The following is a 24,217-nucleotide window of genomic DNA, read 5'->3' as shown; positions in this document are numbered from 1 at the left end:
GCATATGATTCCTTTTACTGATCTGAATAGTTTAGATTGGAAGAGTAAAGGACAAATGTAATGACTATGAAGAGTGCTCATTTATAGATTTTCATGTTACATGCCTTCCAGTAAGCATGACATGCATTTGCACCTTACCAAGTTTGATTTTTTGCATCAGTATTTGTTCTTCACCTTTGGGTTACGTGTCTCTTGGTTAAAGAAACATGGTGCATTCAAATACGAAAGTGTCAAGTATGAGAAAAGCGTAGGGGACAGTCTTAGCAGAGTCTTCAGAGTAAGGCAGACTGGAGGAAAGGAGAACAATGCTAACCTACCAAGAAAATTACCTCAGAGGATTTCTCCAGTTGTAGAGATACTTCAATTTTGAAATTTTACAGGGATCACCAGCCACTATTACAACACAGCCTCTGAATGTACAACTGCTGTGGTTATTATTTATTTCATATCATGCAATTTGGTTATGGAATTGTGTTTTTTCCAACTACAATAATCATAATGCATTGTGCCCTAAATGGCACTTCATTATAAGTTTCCCTCTGAAATAAACATTGTTAGAAACAGAAGTTATATTCTGTAAGATACTTGTCTGTCAGGATTCTTGCTGATCAATATACTTTGAAATGCAAGTAATAATGGAGGAATTCTCTTCAGTCAGAAACGTTTCTGGGGAACCTGCAGTTAGTGACCTAAACTGAAAAGTTTAATTATGACCTCTAATTAATTATTTAGCTAGTTTGAATGAAGAAAAGAAAAATACCAATTTTTCAATTAATTACTGATTCTCTGATAGTGGAAATAAGAAAGAAATTCTTTCTAAACAATCTATATTTGAACATATTATTTTTGTAGTATATCAAATTAGTTCCTCATCCAGCAAGATTACGGCATTTACCTGAAAACTTGGTATTAACATTTTTTTCTGGATACACACATAAATGTAAAGATCTAAATATTTAGGTTGGGTCATATTTTCAGGAGATCAGTGCCTATAAGTATGCACAAATGAGGGTTGCTTTCTTCTCATCCCCTTTGTTCCTTCTACTCATTCCCTTTTGTTCTTAAGTAATGTAAGCAATTAATACACAGGAGATGGATTTAAAAACTTTGTTTGAGTAATAACGCTGAGTACTATAGTTTAAAGATAATACCTGCCATTAAATGGTTCAGAAGCAGTAAGAAAGGAAACATCAGAGCAAGACAAACTTAAGGGAGTAGTCAGTGGAGAACTGATAGAAACATTTTCAGTAGAAGATCATTTTACCCCATTTACTCTACTTTAAAAATCCCAGTGAGATTAAAAATCCTCAGTTTTCCTCCTTCCCTTTTCAGGGGGTCCATAAGAGGTAGAAAAAAAATATTAACTAAATAAAAATCTTCATATTGTACTGCTGAAGGGCTTTGGCTAATTATTTGAATTCAGGTAATTTTCATGCTTAGTTACCAAATGCAGTCTAAGAATTTGTTCAGGCAATATATATTGAAGTTAATAGTTTTTACATGTTTATGTGCAAACTAAGTAAACTATGTATATTTTGCTAGTTTTACAGATCTGTGATACTGTTTTAAATTCAGAGTTTCCCCAGTTTTCATCAGTCAATTATGATTCATTCATATGTTGGAGGAAAACTGTTGTGGTTCTCTCTGCACAAAGGGTCTTTCTTGCTGCTTTACTTCTCAGTCTCTTCTTAAGTTGAGAAAGAGACGAGTGCTACCAAGCATTTGTCAGAGCTATGATTTTTGTCTACCAATATACACAAGTTTCTGTTTTAAAACTTGAATTTATTTTTTACTTTTCTAGATAAGTTTAATGGATCTGTTCCATTAAAAACATGGCTGCAGAATGTCTACACATTAGGGAGATTTCATATGGCTCTTGTTGCACCTGAAAAAATAGTTTCACTTTCAGCACTAAACAGAGAGAGAAGAGCATCAATGTTCATGGTTTTACAGTTTAACATAGCAGGTGAGAGCTACTCTTCAGAATGGTTGTCATGCTAGTTTCAAAAAGTATAAAAACATGTGGGCTTTCTAGAGTTGAGCAGTCAGTGCTGGCTGTGTGCCAGTGTAAGTAAAATGTGTAGAAATGTAATGGCCCAGAGCAAGCTAATGAATGACAGTGTCGCACAAGATCTTCAGGGAACAACAAGAATATGCAGGTCTTAAATATTTATTTGTGCTTTTGGAGAATATGTAATATATTTTCTAATGTCTTTCAGAAGAAAAAATAGGATCTTCAACTGGAAACAAATGTGATTTAAGGGAAAAGAAAGCAGTAAGGCATAAGATGTAAAATTGGAAAATACTGTTTATTCAGAAGTAACAGCATTAGTAAATCAAGGCTATGAGTCATTATGGTTCTTACTGCTAAGCTGTACATATACAGCTACAGTCTGGTTGACTGTTCACAAAAAAATGGCAAGATACAACTGGTATAAAGGTAGTGATAAATTTAAATGTAGAGAAAGGGAAAAGAGAAGGCAATTACCATGAAGTATTGGTGCCATGTGTGCAAAGTTTCAGTACAGCTGTAGCCATCTAAATTCTGTAGCTGACCTGGGTTAAACTGTCATTACTGAGGTTTTACCTTTTTTGTTGCCATTGTATAATATATGCATTGCCAGATTCCTTGGATGTCTGCTACTGTGCAATATCAGCTAAAAGAACAGACTGGGACAAGAAGTCATTGAGAACAGCCCTGTGGAGAAGGACTTGGGGATTCCCATGGGTGAAAATCTGGACATGAACTGACAGCGTGCACTTGCAGACCAGAGGGAAAATTGCATCCTGGGCTATGTCAAAAGCAACGGGAGCAGCAGGGTGAAGGAGGTGATTCTGCCTCTCAGCTCTGTCCTCGTGAGCCCACCTGCAGTGCTGTGTCCGGGTCTGGAGTCCTCAGCACAGGAAAGAGCCCCAGAGGAGGGGTTCAGGAATAATTTGGGGCTGGAGTACCTCTCCTACAGAGATGAGTGGAGAGAGCTGGAGTTATTCAGCATGGAGAAGAGTCTGGGTAAACCTCATTGTGGCCTTCCAGTAGCATAAGGGGGTTATAAAAATAAGGGAAAGGGGCTTTTTACATGGACAGATGGGCAAGGACAGATGTCATTTTTAAAGGACAAGGGGCAATGGTTTTAAAGTGAAAGAGGGCAAGGTTCAGTTAGATGGTAGGGATACATTCTCAGAGGTGGTGAGACGCTGGAACAAGTTTCCCAGAGAGATTGTGGATACCCCATTCCTGGAAGTGTTCAAGGCCAGGCTGGTTGGTCCTGAGCAAACTGATCTTGGGAGTGGTGTCCTTGCCTATGGCAAGCAGATTGGAACTAAATGACCTTTAAGGTCCCCTCAGATCCAAATCATTCTATGATTGTATGACTCATGCAGGAATATAGCTTTGATAAGTGTTTATGTTCTATGCATGTCTACTGTGTAGCGCAGATTCAACATTTCTCTACAGAGATGCAAAACTTAACATCTGAACTTTAACTCTGAAACATGGTTATATCCATGGCAAATCACTATTCAAAGACTATTTAATGAGAAAACGTGCTAATGGTTTAGTTTGCATAAGAGAGGGGGAAAAAAATCTTTGTAGTTGTGTTGGTAATGTTGAGCTTTGAAAAACACACTGTATTTAAGTTAAAAGAAAGGTTGCTATTTGCTGTACTTTTAGCTTCTTTACTTCTTCAAAATCCCTATTTTAAAGTGACAGCAAATGCTCGTTTTTTTTATCTGAGGAAGAGTGCTTTGGTACCAAATTAAGTGGGTGAATACTGTCATTGAAATCAGACTGTAATAGTTCAGAATGATTTGTTGCTTTCCTCAGAACAGCTTTCCATTTAAAAAGAAAAACTGTTTTTTTTCCTTACATTTGTAGTCAGAACTGGGTTGCTTTCCAGTACAGGATTCTATAATGATTACAGTCAGGTGCAGAGGCACCAGCCATTATTTTGGAGGAAAACAGTGAAGTTTTCTTTATTGGGTCTCATGGTAGGAAAACCAAATAAAAGTTGCAATCTAGACCATTTATAAATTAAGGACCCTGCAACATATACAAAGTGTTTATTCATGTGCTTATACATATACCATAAACCTGTGCTAATTAGCTACACAGATTATACCCTCTCCAGTTTAAATATCAAGTTTCAGTTCTCTCCTGCAGCTCAGTAGTGCAGGGCTGCTGACTTTCCTAGTGGAATAGTTCCAGAGTGCAGGGCTCCTGGAGGTGGTCTTCTAAAGGACTTCTATGGACATTCCTGCAAGAATGAATTCTTGGAATTAGCTCTGAATGAATAGACTAATTTTATACTCACAGGCTGTCCAAGACAGGAACATCTAACCTACAAATTAAACATCCAAATTGAACATCATAGAATTGTGGAATGGCTTGGGTTGGAAGGAACCTTAAAGATCATCTTATTGTAACCCCTCTGCCATGGGCAGGGACACCTTGCACCAGATCAGGTAGCTTACTTAAAGTATCTGCAGCATTAAGCTATGAGTGTAGAATATAAGGAATATCAAAACAATTCAGTATTAAAAACTGACTATTCTCTTTGCCTGATAATTTCAAATTGTTCAAACTGTCATTTCATGCTTTTTCAAGTCTTACAGAATTTTCATGTTTTGTAACTTGATTATCTGGATCTGTCATGCCAGATACAGACAGAAGTGTAGAATGAAAAATGCTGAATATTATTGCATACAGAAAAAAGAGGGATTTGGAAATTAAAACCAAACACAACTCCAGGATTTGAATGATGTGTTTGCCCTAATTAAAATGCAAGTATTTGCTTGTTAAAGTGAACATTTTTTCAGTGATTTATGACACTAAGATTGATAAAAGTCAAAGAGCTTGTGTATCCCACAATTACATTAATTACATTTCACCAAATTACTCCTAGTTTGTTTTAAAGAGTTCTTTAAGTAGTATCTAACTGTTAGAACCAAATTTGTTAGAAACAAATAAAATTAGAGCAAATATATTAAAGGCCTGATTTTATTTAAGCAAGTGAAAGACTATTCCCATTAGTAACAGGATTGCATTTGTTCTCAAAGCAATCTGCTTAACTAAGTGTTTGGTGTCCCAGTTTTTACATTAATGAGATGCCTTGGTTTGTGTACAAGGGGAGGACAGTGGCTGTTGCATGCTCTGACTTTAATAAGATGTTTAACACAGTCTCCTGTAGACTCATTGTCACAGCATTGGTGAGTTGTGAGCTGGACCAGTGGTCAGTGAGTGAAAAATTGACTGGGCTGCTGGTTTGTAGGAGTTGTGATCAGTGGTGCAATGTCCAGCTTGCAGCCAGTAACCACTGATGTTGCATGGGAAGCAATACTGTGGATAGCATCAGAGAGGAGAAGGCAAGGATTTTATAATGTTAGACTAAATGGAGGTCCCTCACAAACTAAATTATACCATGATTTCATGCACAATTAAAATAACCAGTGTAGTTGTGGACAAAAACATATTTTCAAGAAAAGAATATAACAAAATTTATATCACTAATAGTTGTCATCAGTAGCTGCAGCAAGAATGCTCTGTGTTACAGACTGAATTTTCAGTGTTGCAGTTTGACAAGTACTTAAGGACAGTCAATGAGCTAGGGTATGTTTAAAGCAGTTTCTGAAACTGCTGCCCTGACATTGTCTTCATCAGTAGAAAGCTTCCAGTTTCTACATAGTGGAGTGTGGACATTGGTAGTCTCGCTTTAGCCTGTGTTGGTGTTTGCCCCAGTTCACTGCATGCAGTTTTACATGGCTTTTGATCAAAATTGCACCACTGGTTTCCTCTGTGAGATTTCATATGCAAACACTATCTGACATTGCTGAATTCCATTTCCTTTTTTCAAGTCCCAGAATTTTCCCATGCCTTCCTCCTATGGCAACTCTTCCTGTCATAAATTAGCTTTCCTTTCCCCCATTCCCTGTAAAGGTGGCCAGTCTTTGGACTTCTGAAGTCCACATAGTGCTAACACCGTATGTGGCTGAGCGCCAGCAGTTGCAAAGAGCTGTGAAAGCAAGGAGCTCTTGAGACAAATATCAGATACAGATGATAACAGTGGCTTCCTGACACTGCAAAACTGCACTGCATTGTGGAACTGTGCTCTAATCACACCACCCAGCAGTCCATGTTGAATCCATGGTGCTGTGCTGCTTTGCCAGTGGTGTGATGCAATGGATTACATGAGCTGTGCAGTAGCTCAGAAGCTATATTGTATCTTCTTTTTCTTTGATATTACATCAAAACTGATTAGAGAATTAGCTCTAAAGCAGAGTAGGCTATGTTCTCTGGCAGTTAAGGAAAATAAGCAAAGAAACTTATTTTTTACTCTTCACAAAAGTCCTTATTCCCTACCTTTTCAGTGAAAGCTGTCTGCTATGCTGTCAGTTCAGCAAGCATTCTTCAAACCCTAACAATCAAGAGGAGTCCAAATGAAAGGATAAGACAAAGTCTGCTTTTAACTAAAAATGCATGTAATTTAGGTATTTTGAGGCCTCAGCACTAATTGCTTAATCTTGTCATACTTTTTGATTGTGTTGAATTATTTCCAAATCTAGATATAAAAAGGTAGCAAAAAAAATTAAATTAATTAGTTGGGTCTATTAGTCACAGTCCTCTAATAATATAAAATGCAAATTCTGTATCTTTGGGAACTGAGGGAATTTTGCTTCTTTGATGTCATTATATAGAAGAAGCATATGTCAGCATTTGCCTTCTGCAAGCACTCAAACTAGATTTAATTCTCACAGGGTGGATCTGCAGGTCTGTTTATTCCTAACTTTCACAGTTGGTGAAGAGGACAACACTTGAGCTTGCCAGTATACAGGAACTCTTATTTTCCTGTTTGTTTGTTTGTTTGTGAGAGGAGGATGGCTTGATGGTGTGGAGAGGAGAGGTTTAAACAATGAATTGACTTTGAAGTGCACATTTCAGGATATCCACTGTTTAGATGCCAGAAATTTGGATCTGCAGAACACTTTTCAGACACTAATTGCATTACTCTACTTGGCTCTGACATACATATTTTTGTAGGGGAAGTATGGACGTAATTTAAGAGATACAGAATTTGTTTATTAGCATCAAAAGTAGTATGGCCCACTACACCATGGCAAAGGTATTTTATTCAGGTGACAAAATCCCTCTAATGATACCGTAGCTACACTGGGACTTAGAGTTATCCTTTTTTTTAACTTGACTTGTAGCTGACAACTGTCAGTGATTAGAGCATTTATTAAAGAATCAACAAGGGGATAATAGCATCCTTGCTTGTTTTGAGGGTTCATTTTGTTATGAAAAAAGAAGATCTCATTTTAAAACAATTAGTGGAGCAAATGCATCTTCTGTGAGAGAAGATCCTTAAGACTTCAGTTACATACATAGTTAATGATCAATAAAAATCAAGTATTTTCCCAAAGGAAGAATTTAAAAATTTCTATCATTGCAGTCAGTGGTGGTAAGTCCTCATACTTTTAGTGTAAAATTATTCCTTCTAAACTGGTGGTATTTATTTTTTTAAGGCATTTGTCTCTTGCCAAGTTCAGTGTTACTAGCCTCTGTGCCTCAGTTGGAAGATTACTGCACTTTGTGTTAAATAGAGATACACTTTTTTCCCTTCTACTTCTTCTTTGCATTTTTCTTCTGTTTCGTTTTGTTTTTAATGCTGTCAAGCTGCTGATGTAATTAAGGTTTGGAAAGAAGAGAGGGTGTGGGCACCTGAAAATGTTAAAGACAGGTTAATTCTAAACATGGCTTTGCATGTTGACATTTCCCAGTTAACAATCAGCTTCATAGTGGATTTCTCTTGAATCTTTGCCATGATATACTGCCAGCAGATGGGAGTGGTGAAAAATACTGGGAAGACCAGTGACTGCTAAAATAACACATAATAGTGGTGCTGTCATCACCTGTTGCCACAACATAGAATTCAACAAAAAATGCATGCAGTAGACCTTTGAGTATTTTACATCATTGTGTATACAGGTCACACTCAAGAAAATAACTTATATTTTTTTATTCTATCCACAGATACTTGATAATTGATCATTGTGTTTTAGTTGACACCAAGAATGTGGTTCCTTCTAGTATACATATAGAACTTCTCTGAAATATTAAGAAAATGCTTCCATTTTAATTAGCAGGGGATTCAGTCCTGAATATCTTAATATACAAAGCAGTTGTTTTAGGCCCCATCTTGTAATTGAGATGAATTTTAGTATTTTAATAATATAGTAAGTGTTCTTAATATTGCTGGGATGTTGGAGAAGAAAAAGAAATATGCATCTAGTTTTTGATCTCTTTGAAGAACTATGCGTATTGCAATACTACTTTTCTTGAATACATAAAGTTTGAGTATATTTTCCTTAAGACATCTTTTGGAATTTGATCCTGTCTCCATTATAGAAAAAGAAAAAAAAAAAAAGGTAGTTACAACTTCAGTGGAAATTTTGGACAGCAGCAAATCAAAGACCAGTTTTGGTTTTTTGTTTTTTTTGTTTTGTTTTGTTTTTTTTTTTTTTTTTTTTTTTTGTACTGCATACTATTCAGTTTCTAGTTACCTATAAAAAGTATGAAGAAATTGCTAAGCACTGCCTGCAAATAAGACAGATTTCTTTATGGAAACCCAAACCTTAAACTGGAGACACTTTTGTCAACTTTGTTCAAAAGTCAAATTGCTTTTGAAAGTAGTTTGTTTTCTTGTCAATGTGTAATGTTACAACTACTGAAATAGGCAAAAACTCCAACAAAAATGTATTTTAAAATCTCAAGGATATTCAAACACTGGGTGAAAATCTAAACTTTTGGAGCCTAAATGTTTGCTTTTCTAAAAAAAAAATAGTATTTTAGATGTGTAAAAGATTAAGAATCTCTGTTGTGAAAATGTTTTCAGTAGTCTAAGTTATAGCAGTTGAAATGGGAGAAAACATTGTCTCAAATTTGCTTTTAAGTAGTATTCATTGCTAAACAGTAAAAAGTGAAAATTAAGGAAATTTTTCAGTAGCTATCTGAAATGGACCCAGAACATTTGTACAACATGAGTTTACCTATACTTTTGGTTTATAAATCTTTACAGTAGGTAGGGAACTAAAGGTAGTCGAGGTTTTCATTAAAATTTTATAAAGCCTTATCAGCCATGGAGTTTGTGTCACAACAAATGGAAAAGATCATGGATTGTTCTGTTTTTATTGCAGCAACTAGTGGAGAGTTTGGAAAAAACTCTTCAGCTATCTTGATGGGAACCAAAACTTTTTCATAAGTCATTCAAATACAGATTAGCAAAGAGTCCTAGAAAGCCACTTTGCAAAACTAAAATGAACACAGTTTGATACGTTGAGGTGCAGCTATTGTTCAAACCTACATGTCATTATAAACTAATTCTGGAATTTTTGCTTCTTTATTGTGGTCAGTTTTCTTCTTTTCCAGGCAATGGCCACTCAATACTGAGCTTTCCCCTAATGAAAAGTTAACTTTTATTTTTGCCAAATTTAATGTATTTTTATATAAAATCACTGATTTGAAACATATGTTTATAGTCATAAGTAGTATTTTACAGCATATATACTCTATTTTGGAGTATATTTTGTCTACGATATTATTCATAGATATTGAACAAAAACAAATTTGTAAAAAGTAATTACTCCTTGATATTTCTGAAACATTTCTGCTCACAAAAGCAGGAAATTGAAGCCATTGAAATTTACTGAAGAAAACGAGTGAGAGCTCACCCTAGGATAGTTGGTCACATAGTGACAGCATGATTTCCCCCAGAGTAAGACACTTCACAATGCATTTTTTGCACTTCTGCTTATTTGTATTATTGTTCACTTCAGCAGCCATTCCAAAGCTGACTGCTCTAAGGGTCTCAAACAGTACTTGTTCTGTGTCTTGCATGTGTATTTTGAAAAAAAAAAATTATGGACTTTTTAACTGTTTAGATATTTTTATCCAGAAGAATTACTTATTTTTGTTGATTCAGAAGAAAAATAAATTTTTATTCTATATTATGCAAGTACTTTAAAATAGTAATATTTTAGGACCATTCCTATTCCTGGAGTTAGGTTTGTCTTTGGGCAGTCTGTTTCTTTGACAATTATTGGAATCCCAGGAGTGTCCCGGTCATGGGTGATGTATTTTCAGTATAATGTGGACTAGTACATGGAAAATCACCATTATCTATATTACACATTCAGCATTACTATGTGTATCTCTGCTTTCTTCAACTGAACTGAAACTGGTAATCTCGTTTCATTATTCATACATCTGTGTACTTTAATGTCTTTATCTTGGTGGTAAAAAACATGAAAAAAATCCACATCTTGTTAATAACTGTTCAGTTATTCTTAACTTGAGAAATTATGGGACAAAAGTAAGCCAGTTTAATTGTTTTGTAAGTTCCCTAATTTTATTTTATTTTATTTATGCATGTTTCTCCTTTAGTTATATATGGAAAGAGATTTGACTCCTGGTTTAAATCAAATCTTTTAAATGAGAGAGGAAAGATGCATGCCTTTGTAGTAAATGATGAATAAGTGTGTCAGCTATACACTGGGTGTAGCACTAAGTACAGTACATGTACATGATGTACGAGAAAAGAACTTTGTGAGAGTAAGGCTGAGGTGTAACAGTAATCCCTCAAGCTTCCCAGTGTAGGGGAGAAGGTTATTCCTGTATGCTGCTCATAGTAGAGGCTTTTCTTGAAGAATAAGGCTTCCAGCCATACCTGCTGGCTAATGTACCTACATTGAGGCAGGTTACTTAGTTGCTTATGTCCACAAATTCCTTGGAAGGCGTGCTAACTTCTTGGGAGATCTGATTAAAACTTTCCTAGGGAAACCTGAAGGGTTGGAATTTTGAAAAAAAAAAATATTAAGATTATAAATTGTTTTTACATACAGAGAAAGATACAAAGGGATAGTTTAGACAACTTTGTATATATCTTATATATTTTTTCTTTTGTTAACTAATCCTTTGTGAAAGGACCTAATCCAAAACCCAGGTAATTTGAAGATGTCCATCTCAGTGGGTTAATATAATGCCAATTGTGACCAAGTACCAATAACTTGAGTCATTTCGCATACACCCCAGCTGCTGTGTTAAACAGTTTCTTTTATTCCATATGGGCCATAGTTTGATGATACAAGCTTTCAGTGCACCCATAACTACAAGGCTGTAATGTGCATGAACTGCTTATTGATCCTGCAGCAGCAACAGAAATTTCAAAATCCTGCTGGATATCGGTGTGCATTCTGTGCAAAGTAGAGGTGAAAAAAGAAAGGGGGGGCAGGTATGTGACTTCCTTTGTGTCTTAGCCAAAGAGGCACGTGCTTGGCTTTCCATTCTCTGTAGGATTCTTTGTTGCGTGAAATTTATTCACTGCAACGTTGAGTAGTACACAGAGAACCATAAATAGCTAAGCTAAGCTCATTTTGACACTCCAAGTACTGAGCAATTTGTAGCTTTTGCAGATAAATCCAGAATACTAATGCCTCATAGTATTTCTATAGTGAGACCAAATATTTTTTCAAATGTCTGTATCTCATATTTTTTAATTTGCATTTTGTTGAAACTCTTGTAATGGTAGAGTCCTTAAGGACAGGTCAGAAGGCTTATAGACTGTTGAATGTGTGACAAAGAGGCCATAAAGAATCTGGTCAGATGTAGCTAATTAAAGGTAAATGAAGGACAGCTGCTTTTTATGTTGCCAGCACATCTTTGATCTGCTCTACCCCTCAGACCTCTGTGGGCAAGGTAGTTAAATACAAACTAGGAGGCCTATTTTAAAGACATTAAAACCCTCCAGGGCAATCGAGTGACAGTCCAAGCAGCCATAAGCTGTTTGCTTTATTCATTAGAGAACTTTAAATGTGTCAAGAAATAAAATAATGTCCATGCTCTTAGATCAGCATTAGCAATGAAGATTACAACAGCTCTGGGACATATGAATGGGCAAACTTCTTATGAAAACAAGTTTGCTGAGAAGCATTTTACTATAGCAGCAACGAAAATATCAGTTACACATTTTTGTTGCAGGAATATTGATTCAATATGCATTGAAAATAATCTGAAGCTGTAGTGACACAATCATCATGCAACCTGGCGCTGACCTCAGTCGTCCCTTCAGTCGTGGTTTAAAAAAATTCCATTTCAGACACACAGGGAGGAAAGAATATGTCATATCTGAGTGACATAATAGCCTGTAATACTTGCTGAAAAATTTATGGAGAATTTGCACAATATATAGCCTTTCACTTGTGTCTAGAGACTCAGACACTGAAGTTTGTAAACTGCAAGTGTTTATTTTATAACACAAAGTTTTAATGCTAATATAGCGTCAGAAAGACTAACTAAAGAAAAAAATCAGTTTGCTATATAAACAACTCTTTATTGCTAGTCATTTTGTAAAAAGCAACTTTACACAGAAGTACTTGTGAATCCAACTCAGTGTATTTTTTGAAAAATTTTTGATACCTTAATGTTTTTTATTACTTTTTTAAAATAGGATTTTAAATTATAGTTAAAATTAATCAAATTCCTGTGATATTCTAAATGGTAAATTCTGGTGATCTGTGCTGTATTGCCTCAATAAAATTTAAGAACTTGAAGAAAATATTTGCTTTTTTTAATGTTGCGTGCTGTGTTTTGCACCATTATATTTTTTGTCAGTACCTAAATGTCATCTTGTTTGACTGCATGATCAAACCCTCCATGCTATTTGGCCTCAATGGAACAGCTTTGGTATTTAAAATCAGGTAAATATGTGAAAAGTCTAGAATTCCAAAACTGTACTTTTGACTATGTCATAAATGCAAATTTTGTGGGTCTTACCATACAGAGAACATTTCTACATAGCATTTTGCCTCAGAAAGGCTCCGTGTGAGTAGTGCAGTTGGAACTGCGTCCCTGTGAAAGTAGTATATACTACTGGAGTCCGGAAGAGCCTTTCTTCCAAAGACATGTAGCTCTAGTAGAGGATTCTTTATTATGAACCACTGATTTTTGCTGGCTGATTTGACAATTCCTTCTAGTCTTACTACAAATGTATTTAACTGTGCATAATTTAAAATTCACTTGATCTTCCAAATCATCGTAGATTAATGGCAGATATATAAGTATCAGTCAAGCCATAGGAATGAGGTTAATCAAGTTGATAGGTCTGTGAAACAATTACTTAATTTTTCATTTTAAAGTACGCAGAAAATAAAAAATCAAATAGAACTGGAAGATGACCTTTGTTTTTACTCAGTATTTAGAGAACATAAATGAGCATTGAGCAGTTTAAGTGAAGCATGTTAAGAGATTCACAGAGCTGTATTCTAGGGAACAGTAGATATAAAGATGTGGTTATTGCTGGCAGCATGAGCATAATTTCCTGATTTGACTGATTGTGCCTTGAATGTTGTAGGAAGCAAACAATGAATAAATTTGTGCTAAATTTACAGCAGTTTGCATAAATTCTTTGAACATTAAAGCTAGATATCTTTTACCCCAGAGGCAAGAAATACATTGATAAAATATTGCAGAATTCTTCTAAATGTAAGTTAGTGAGACATTGTTGATTGAGAACCCGTGGTTTTGATGAGCATATTTATAACTATCCCACTCACACTGAATCAACATGTATCAGCTTGGCTGTGTTTTGGATTGAAAAAATGTCAATACTATGGTAGAACTCCTGTGGAAAGGAATTATGATTGCTTGATAGGACCATTTGTCAATCTAAAGATCCAATAAAAATAAGTCAGAAAAAAGGAACAAAATATAAGAAAAATCTCGGTGGGGGGGGTATTTTTCTCATTTTTCCTGCAGGGGAGTTTATTTTTTTCATTTTTCCAACAAAGTCCCTGAGGCAAGACAAATACTTTCTTAATGCATGCCTAATTGGCAAATGTTGAATTTCAAATACTGTTTTATTATTACTATAATAGTCTCTCAGTACTTGTGTATGCATGTATTATCTCAAGGTGGAATTTGCCCTTCCAAAGGTATAAAGCTTTGTGCACTTGTGCCCAAGTATAGATCACAACTTAGGTTTGAGTATCTTTTGTTCAGAGCATGACTATTTAAGAAGATGCAGACCCTTTTCTGTCTTTATTCACTTAATTGCTATAACCCGATTTTCAAGCTCAACAAAAATAACAGGCTACAATTACATTTGTTTTTTATTTGCAGTAGAACTGAACAGTGTCCCATCTGGTAATAATGTTCTCTTTAGCTAGGCAGGCAGCAGTGAAATGCAGTAGATACTAGGTAAAAACTGTGAGTACCAAAGATGAGCAGTTTGAACTTTCTGATGTGTGCGTTGAGCATCAGCGTGTTTCTAGCTAGGACTGTGTACTGGGACTTGGAGGCTGAAGGAGGTTTTGGCTAAACAACAGCTGGTCTAGACAAAATGCTGCCTGAAACACTCATTTCCAGCTCCTGTCTTGCACACATCTAGGATGTGATTCTCCTTCCCTGCCCTTGAGGAATCTTTGCTTGAAACCTTGAAGATTAAGATGTTTGTTTGCTGTACTGTATAAACCAAGGACCCATTATTACTATTTCAACACAAGCTGAATTGCTTTCGTGGAGAGAGCTTCAAGAGCACTGATCACTTTCAGCACGACTAGTATAGACCAACCAACAAATATTTCCATCTGCTGCCGAAGTCCACGGTGGTTTGATTTTCTTTTTTTGAAACCCAGGTAATCACTGTTCCAGACCCTGCTTTTGGAGATAGCAATTCCAGATAGCAGTGCTACATTGACAGGTTGCATCTGTTAAGGAGCACTGTTACCTCACATGAAGCTGAACATGACCTACCTCCTCCTGTAGACATGCAAAAGACTTCTTCTGAAATGTGACAGTAAATCCACAGCTGCTCCTGGGATCCTTGTCTGATCAGCCAACACATTTTTAAACACAGACATCCTTTTCCACACCAAGGGGAAAATCATATTCAACAACTTGTTTAATTAACATGTTTTCTAGTGTATTTCCTCCATGTAGACTAGGTCTCTGAGGAAGAATGACTCATGAATACAGCACTGCCATTATGGAGTACTTTTTGGAGTAACCTTCCATTTCTCCACATTTTCAAAGCAAAGTATAGATTTGGCTCCTTACCTAAAATGTTAATTAATGTTTGTGAGTAGCTCCAGGGTACCATTAGTTAATCCCATACCACACTAAATAGAATCCTGGGCAAGAGTTAAAATAAGTGTCACTTTCTTAAGTGAGGTCTAAGAGGTAGATCTTTCTCAGCACAGTCTGTGCTTGCCCTCGTATAGTTTTCCTTGGAGCCTAGTTGACATGTACTACCATTGAGAAGGGCAGACAGTATGTGACTGCTTCCCTATGAGTGAGCCTTGGCTGCCCAGTGAACCTAACATTTTGTGGACTTTTCTGAGGATGGTGTACCCTTACAGAAGAGGTAGCAGCTTTATGTGTCTGTAAAGAGGAAGTCAGATAGCCAGCTGATAGAAATTAATTAACCTGCGTAGAATTGACTGCAGGGATGCTTTTTTCCAGGCATTGATTTTTTTTTATGAAATAGTGCCATTACAATCAGGGAGACAGTGTGTGCTTCATCTTGTCAAATGGAGTGTTGTAGCCAACATAAAACCTTATTTAAGAGGAATTTGTCATTGTTTTGATTAGGATACAAAGATCAACACGAGATTCTTTCTGTCAGACTTATATTCTCAGAAGGAAATGTATAATACACATAAAATATTTATGATCATTTCATACATTGTAACTATATCTATGCAAAAGCCAAAATAAATATCAGCTGTTCCAGCTACACAATATACAGTGCCTGATGTGTTTATTGCCACATTTTCTATGACCAGTCTCCTGTCTGTTGTGTTTCTCCAGTGACTGTGTTATTCCAGGGAAATGAGTAACGCAAGGGGAGGAGAGTGCATAATGGCTTCTACTCTGTAGGGGGTTGTCTGAACTAACACATGGATAATGCTCTGCATCTCTTGAATCTGTGTTGAATCTGTGTTCATATATTGTGCAGAAAACATATAGAGGGTGAGCTGCTCGGGTTTCTTTGAAACAAATCAGTGTCTATCACAGGCACTTCACACTTTTCAGTTCATATCTTTGACGAGCAATGAAATGCTGAAAATAAAAAGATAGGTCCTCTCCTAAGGAGTTCCAAAGCCCAAATGGTTCTGTTTTTATGTGGTGTTTTTCAAGAACTGTTAGCTAGATTTCATTCTTTTTATCCATATGCAGTGGATAGATGAAGTACGGAAACCCTTGCAGATATAAGGAAAGCTATAACGCTGTGCTGCTGAAATCTCAAGCTTTCACATTTTGCCAGATGTATTGTTACAATTACAACACATTTTAAACAGTTTCATAGTATTCTCAAGCCATATGTGATTATTGATACAAGACTTGTGTGAATGGTAGAATAGAGCAACAAAGAACAAAGATACTCAAAATAGCCACTGGTCACCAAAATGTTTGCATTGAAGAGATGCATGTGAAAATTGCCAGTTTGAAATTTTAAGTGTGAATCTTGTAGAGGGAAATGTAATGTAATCCATAATGGGAAACAAAAGACAGAAGGTATTAGTTGGGAAAGGGAAAATGCTTTGCTGAGGAGGGTCAGTTTGGGGGTCAGCATTTTCTGTCACTTTATTCCCTCCATGGGCTCAGTTACTGAGCAGAATGTTTTATGTAATAGAATTCTGGACTCCCTTCTTGGTTGTTGATATTCCACTTGTGTATGCTCAGAGCATGTCAATGATGACAGCTGGTTATTTCTTCAACACACAGATTTTGATTATGTCTTGTTTTATGGTTAGTATTTGGTTTTCACAGGGAATGTTTTCCCACCCAGAAGACAACAAATGTTGGACTGACCCAGCAATTGTTCTTTCCTATATTTCCTTTGGGCTCTTGTTCAGCTAGTTGGGTCTGAGTTGTTATAAACATAATTAGGCCATCATATATCACTCTAGGTTAGTTTGCATGTGACATGACCAAGGGGACCCAATGGGACAATTAGACTATATTTTGGACAATGTATCTGTAACTATTTGAACTACTTTATCATGGAATAAAGTTTGTAAACAGTAGTCTTTGCAGAGTGACAAGTTAAGATATATTGCATCCTGATAGAGCTGTTTAGTAAATTAGATTTTCATAGTGCTAATTGAATTTGTCACAAAGCTGATGAACATTAGCTAAAGAAAAGGCAATATATTTTATTTTATTGAGCATATCTCAAAGTGCTTGTAATTTAGTAGGACTACCACACTTTCTGGGCAGGCTATCAAGTGGGATGTTGTAATGATTTGCATGACTACTATAGTAGATGGAAAAATGTGGCTTGTGTTTGTAGCTGTTCCATTAGTGTCTTGCACAGTGTGCAGTCCTTTGGTGCTCTTCAGAGAGCTGTGTCATAATCCCTGCATCTTTTGAAGAATTTGGTCTGGTGAAATCAAGTAACTATACATCGTTTAAAACCTGGTGTGTAATTCTATGATGAGACAAAGAAAAGACTGAGAAAGGCAGATAACCAATAGAATCCTAAAGTTATCAAAACAGGGTTCTTGCCAAGGACCTTGGAATTCATCTGATTCAGTTGCTGGAAAAATGCCTGAATTAAAAATTATCCTACAAGGACCAAGAAAATAGAGCCAAATTCTGGCACTCTACAGTTTTCTCCCAAAATGGTCATTAATGCTGCAAAAACAGAATAGGGTGAACAACCCTTGGCCCCATGCTTGGCCCCCTACTGCAGGCTCTATCTGCCAAAATAAGATTGAGTAGAAGATCAAAAATGGGGAGAGGGGGAGAAGGTTGGAAAAAGAGAGTTTAGAAAAGGAGGATGGTTGGAAAGGGAAAAACTCATAGGCTATGCCCCCTGCCAGCACTGAAATACTCGGTTGCTGCTCCACTCACAAAGCACCTGTTGGCAGCTGTTGGAGTAGTTTATAGATTTTGGGACAGTTCCACTATGTGAAATGTGATATGATCTTATTTTAGTAAAATAGAAGCAATTCTTGAACAATAATTAAAGCAATAAATTTACCTGCACAGAAATAACGATGATAGGTTTTGCTTTCATTGAAAAATTGCATTCTTTTTAAGGAATCTCATTATTACTAATTTTAATATTCTTCAGCTGATATCACCTATGTTGTCTTCCTTTAATCCAAAATTGAAAAGAAAACAAGGTTGTATAGAGTGGAAAGAAAATACAGCAAAACAATGATCACAAATATTAACCTGATACTGTCCTTCAAACTCAGAAGCAGGAAACTAAGGATCAGGGGCTGTCTGGCAAATTTTATGTCTTTCGATCTTTGTGCCTTAGAGTGCAATGATAGAAAACGAAATTTGTTTCTGTTAAATTAGAACTCACAGCAAATATTTTTGTTAGGAGCTCAGTTTAAACATTTTAACATTTTCACAAATTTTAATGTAAATTCCCGTTAAATTTAATGAAGAATTCTATCATTACCAATTACAACCTCCTTCTGTTACTATCTCCAAAGTTACTTGTGTTCATGTGCCAAATCTTTTGCCATTCTTTGTTGTTGTATAAATACCTTATTATTCCTTAGGATAAATATGTAACAGTTATCAATAATGTATGTATTCAATATGTAAAATGTATCAAGCAGAAAATAAATTACTATTTTTAAATATAAGTATTTATTATAGGTTGAGCTAAAAACTATCACATTTATTGGCTACATCTTCTTTGACTATATTGAGAATCTTCCCTCTGCTAATGCTCTGGTTCAGTTTAAAAGGCTTAGAAAGTACCTGTGTTACTCAAAAGTTTGCATGAAGTTGAAATATAAAGTAGATAATGTTTTGAAATTTAATGCTCTCCGATTTAAACTTTAGGCCACATCCCAAATTTTCCTGTTCTACCTGAAACAGTAAACTTATTAGTTCTAAAATAACCAAATGTGAAACTTTATGCCTCCCTTAGATTATATTCAATAATGAAAAGAAGCTCAGGTTTCTGGTACTAATTACATACTGCAACGTGTTCCACAGAGAACTGCAGAGCCTGGTTCCTGTATGAAGCTCACCAAGAGCTTTTCTCCATCAAATCTGTCAAAGAATAGGGCCAAAATGCAAAATCCATTAGTTCAGTAGTTTTTGTGTGCAATATTTCAAAATGTGATTTTCTCTTTGTGTTAATTTCAGTACTTTTCTTAGAAAAAGAAATTAGTTGAGTAGCCTAGCATGCGACAGACTGTTAATTTTAGTAACACCTAAGCTCAGATGTGGTGTGTGCCATTAAAGGAAGAGGAAGTGGAACTGAAGACAACGACATCTGAAATAGGAGAGCATCTATGAGAACATGAGCATCTGCTTAGTTTCAGTGGGACACATAAAGAGAGGAAATTGCAGATATTTTAACTTGAAGAAAAAGGCTTTCCTGAATTATGATTCTTAGAAACTTAGCTCCAAATCACCAGATGATACATTCTTTATTACAAAAGCTTTGTAATTATTTCTACAATAATCATAAATAAATTAAATAAATGTGTTCAAACATTGTAATAAATACAGTATTCACAAGCTGTTTCTTCGTGATGTAGCATTAAATTTAATTAAACTGGGTAAAAACTGTGAGTGGACACTTAATAACCAGGGCACAAAATTTCAAATGTATTGTAATTATTATCTAGGACATATATGTGTATATGTATTTTCTTGGCATTTCAAAGTCCTGTAAGATTAGTGTAGTAGTTTTTATTGTGTCTGCAGAGTGACAGATTTCTAAAATACAATTTTACAGTGGTCCTGATAAATACATCTTTTTACTGTTTGTTTGCTCTTTGGAATGAGGCTGATATGCCAAATGGAAAGTAGAGTAGGCAAACCTAGAAATTTAACTAGAAAGTTCCCCTGGATTATGTATGGACTTTTCATCAGGTGTCAGGTGGGTGGAAAAATAATGCAGCCAACTTTGAAGGTGGTGTTGACAGGTGTATTTGGGATCTTCCAGATCTCTTTTACCTTCACATTGGCCATTTGAGATTCACACTTTCTTTGGGGACATGGGAAGTCCCCATCATGTGAATGAAGGTGCTAATGATGAGCAGTGGAGAAGGAAGGGGGAAAGCCAGGACTACACATCAGCATCAGCACAGGGCAGGATAGGACAAAGAACCAGTGAGGCTGCAGCTGTCATCTTAACATCAAATTCATCTGAGCCACCAGTGCAGTCCTGCAGTGTCCTTAGGAGTTATTCTTACATGACAAAGAAGCAAGTGTCAACCTGAACTCTCTTCCTCTGCTACTCCCAACAAGACTTAATACATTTATTTATGATTCAAGTCAAATATTCCCATTGTTCATAAGTCAGAAAATTGGGCAAAAACTAAGATTAAATTGACTGCATAGCTAAAGTTCTCACTTACCCTACTCTCATGAACAACCAGCGCTGTTTACTGTTGAAAAGCCCCATGGTTTACACACATTACAGAACAGCATGTTTAAAATATGAGGTGTATGAGTACTGTATCATTAATGATATATGTAGGCTTTTACTTTGCTTTTCAATTTCAAAAACTGTTTGAGTCAATGAAAATTTAATTATTATTTGTACAAATGTTTATTAGGCCTTTCTGTGTTATTCTTTTATAGGTCTTGTAGAAATTTGCCTGATGCATCCCCTTGATGTAGTGAAAACAAGGTAAGATCATGCTTGAACAGGTTTTGTTGACACTGGAAGATATCCAAATTACAAGCTGTCAAAAAATAAAATCCTAGAACTTGTCTCAGTAAGATAATTTGTGCCTCTAATGACATTTATATTTACTTACCTGTATTTACAGCATTTGAGAGATGGAATTTGAGTAACATGGCACATTTCTGATTCGAGGTCATCTAAAGGTGTTAAATCTGCTTATGACATGTATTTTTACTCTTGTAACACAATGCTATGACATGAGGATGGCTAAAGTTAAATTCACTTAGAATATGTAATATCTGAAGCAATGCTTTTATATGTAATTGGGAAATACCATATTGCCTCCAAAATAGTTTTCACCGATTTTTAATAAAAATAATAAGAGGAGATGTTCCATATTCTCTTTGTAAGCTAAATAGCCTAATGATTTTAGATTTTTAAAATCTTTTTTATCTGTCTTTATTTTGTTTTCTGAATATTTATTCTGATAGGAGTATAAATAATATACTCATGACCTTGAAATTACCTTGAAAATTTGCTCAAGTTAGTTTTTTTTTTTCTTAATGTTGGTTACTGAAATGAGAAGAAGAATAGCTGCATTTCTACTTTGGGGAATATCCTTTTACTTTTAATGTTTTTTAGTTTTTATATAAATTCACAAGTGTTACTGTACATCAAAAGCAAACCAGAATAGAGCTGCATACTAGTAGAAGGGGAAAACTATTCATGCCATTTGTGTTACACAGTGCCAATAATTGCCATATACTCTTCCTGAAGTTCTATCTAGGTCACAGACACGTGGGTAGAAAAGCTTCACTAGGAGACTAATCAGCCCCAAACAAATGATGAGGACAGCTGTGGTCTCTGGAATATGCTTGGAGTTGTCAATTATGATTTCATATTCTAGTTTCAGTTAGCCAACATGTGAGCTTTTTATGGATGCATTTTTGGCTTCTGTTTAAATCACATTCTGTGATTTGCCTAAGACCTTGAGATGCGGTTTTTTGCAGGTTGCATTTTGCAGAAGAAAGGCAGCTGTCTGTGGTCATTGCCCAACACCAGGAGACAGGTATTCAGGCTCCAGCTGCAGTAACTGCTGCTGGGGAGCTGCAGGTCCTCCTGAGGGATTGGAGTTTGCTCCAGCAATCCATCCAAATCCCTTCATAATGTGGATGTGTTGATTTATATGGAGACAATGCACCTGGTAGTTCTGAGGGTCCCCTCTGCCCCTCCAAGTACCACTGAAACAATGCCATTAAAACAAGACTTTAATAAGACTGAAATTAAAGGATCAGAAGCAACAGGGTACAAGCAAAACAAATACAAGACCAAATTTAAAAGAAAAAAATCTCTCTTGCTCTTTTGTCAAGTGGTCTCCAAAGGATGTGCTTCAGTGACTTCATTTTGGCAGTTTGTGCTATAATTCACCCATTACTTTCAAGCTTTGTTTTTGCTTTTCCCCATTTTTCTCTTCGTATTGAACTAGAAGTCATGTTCTTTTGTAGTAAGAATGTAGATCATTCGTAATTTAGTGAAAGCCACATATCATGTGTCAGAAAACGCATTAATTGCACATCTGTACTGGCTGTCACCAGATGTACTTCCAGTTTTCTGATAGGAACCACACAGTGGACTCTCAGAGTACAAGGACAGATTTCCCCACATCTCTTCGAGATTTTACCAAGTTTTACACACTTTTAGTAGTGAAAAGGCTTTTCAGATCTGAGATCCAGGAATGTAAAGCATTAAAGAGTATATGGGGATGATTGTGGAGCTGTAACAATCTTTAAAACACAATAAAAAGTAATAAAAATTAGGAAACCCTTAAATGTGAAATGTGAGCCCATAAACAGTGGAATTTTTAGAAGAAAAAAAGTAGGAAAAAAGCAAAGAACAGTAGCTGTGCAGAAGAAATCAGATTATCAATAAAAGTAAAACTGAGGGGCTGAATCAAGTAAAAAATCCATTAAGCAAATTTCCTAATTTGAAGAAACTTCCATTGAGTTAACTTTTCCACTGAGTTAGCTGCAACTCTTTGCAGAAGTGGGCAGCACCCAAGTGATATTTTTTCTAGTTTTTTGATGCAGATGTACTCGAAGATATTGCACAGATTTTGCAGTAACTTTTCTGCAGATCTCAGCAGATGGTAGTAGTTGAAAATACTTACATTTTGAAAGCAAATGACAAAACCAAGAATAGCATACCCTTTGATCTCATCCATCATTTTGTTCTATGTTCCTAATATCATGCTTCTTCCTTTCATTTTGTAATGGTCCCAATTTACTACAGCAGATTAATTCTTTGATGGCCTTGAAAGTTCAAATGAAACATTGGTTTTAATTCTGAACTTAGTCATAGAATGTTTTCTAATAGTTTTTCATTGACTTTATTCCTTTCTTGCAGTTTCTCTACATACTGTTGTGTACTAAATCTTTCCCAACATGGTATTGATAATGCGCTACTTCCTAATCACTTCCAGTTATTACAATTTTGGTGGTTGGTTTAGGGTTTTCTCCCTTTTGGTTAGGTGAAAGGATGTATGAAAGCACCATTTGTTACCTGATTTTTATGGTGTTTTGAGTTTCCTACCTTTTTTTCTGGAAGTGTGTTTGGTGAAAAGTGTCCTGTGGCCATTTCAAATTATTGTAATCTCATTGATCTAAGTTACTGCTTGAAGGAGTTTAGGGAACATGACAGAGGCTCACATCTAGTGGACTGGTGCCTTAGTGCTTCATTGATATTTTGTGGATGTGTATGTTTTTAATAAAAAACTGGAGAAAATAAAGTTTCTGTCAAAGATTATTTTGAAACCCTGGAAAATGGTTTGGCTCCTTTATGGCATTTTGCAATATCTTTTCTGTGTTTAGCAATTTTCTATTATTCTACAGTAACAATGCTAGATTTGTTTATCTGCTCACATCAAGGGAGGAACAGTATATAAGTACATGCTTATAAACCATAGAGAATCCAAATGCTTAATGAAGTGCTTTTTCCTAAGAATACATCTGAAAATAATTTTATTTTTTTCCTTGCTAGAACACCAAAGATCACTACTCTAAGAAATTCCTGTGCTAGATAGACAAAGATAACTATGATCCATTGTTTTAGCTTTATGAATCCCACTTTTTTGTTGAAATTAATCTCATTTGCAAGATGGAAGTATTGGAATAGTTTCCGATGAAATATTTTTAAGAAACGATGTGCTGAATTTTAAATTTTTTGTAGAACAATCTCTAATAGCTATTTTATATATCAGTTATCCTTATGATTAACTTAGCCCTTAAAGTACTGAACCTCTGTTCTTGTCCTCCTAAAAATACAGAGTCTGGTAAGGTTTTGTGCATGCCCATGTATGAGAGGTGACAGCAGTAACAAGAGTTTTTTGGTACAGATACAGTCAAGACACAGGTCTGTTTTTTAATTAAGAGCTCTAGATGATCTTTGCTAGAAAGTGAGGGAGGAGAAAAGTGTCTTAGCCTGGATGAAGAGTTGGGTTTGCTTACTTTGTACCTTTTTTGTGTCTTAAGCATAATGCAGGCTGTAATGTTGTTTTC

At 35.7% G+C, this 24,217-nt stretch overlaps 1 protein-coding gene across 2 annotated transcripts in view; it reads left to right on the top strand.

The window, feature by feature from the left end:
* Positions 1–24,217, top strand: part of SLC25A21 (solute carrier family 25 member 21) — a 232,392-nt gene that overhangs the window by 109,824 nt on the left and 98,351 nt on the right. For both annotated transcript variants that reach the window (XM_062495001.1, XM_062495000.1), the window contains exon 2: positions 20,618–20,666. In XM_062495001.1, coding sequence (XP_062350985.1) covers positions 20,618–20,666 — 49 coding nt within the window. The remainder of the gene's footprint in view (positions 1–20,617; positions 20,667–24,217) is intronic.

This window comes from Cinclus cinclus, chromosome 6 (genome assembly GCF_963662255.1).
Source record: "Cinclus cinclus chromosome 6, bCinCin1.1, whole genome shotgun sequence".
Classification (NCBI taxonomy): Eukaryota; Metazoa; Chordata; class Aves; order Passeriformes; family Cinclidae; genus Cinclus; species Cinclus cinclus.
This window is presented reverse-complemented; position numbering and strand designations above follow the sequence as displayed.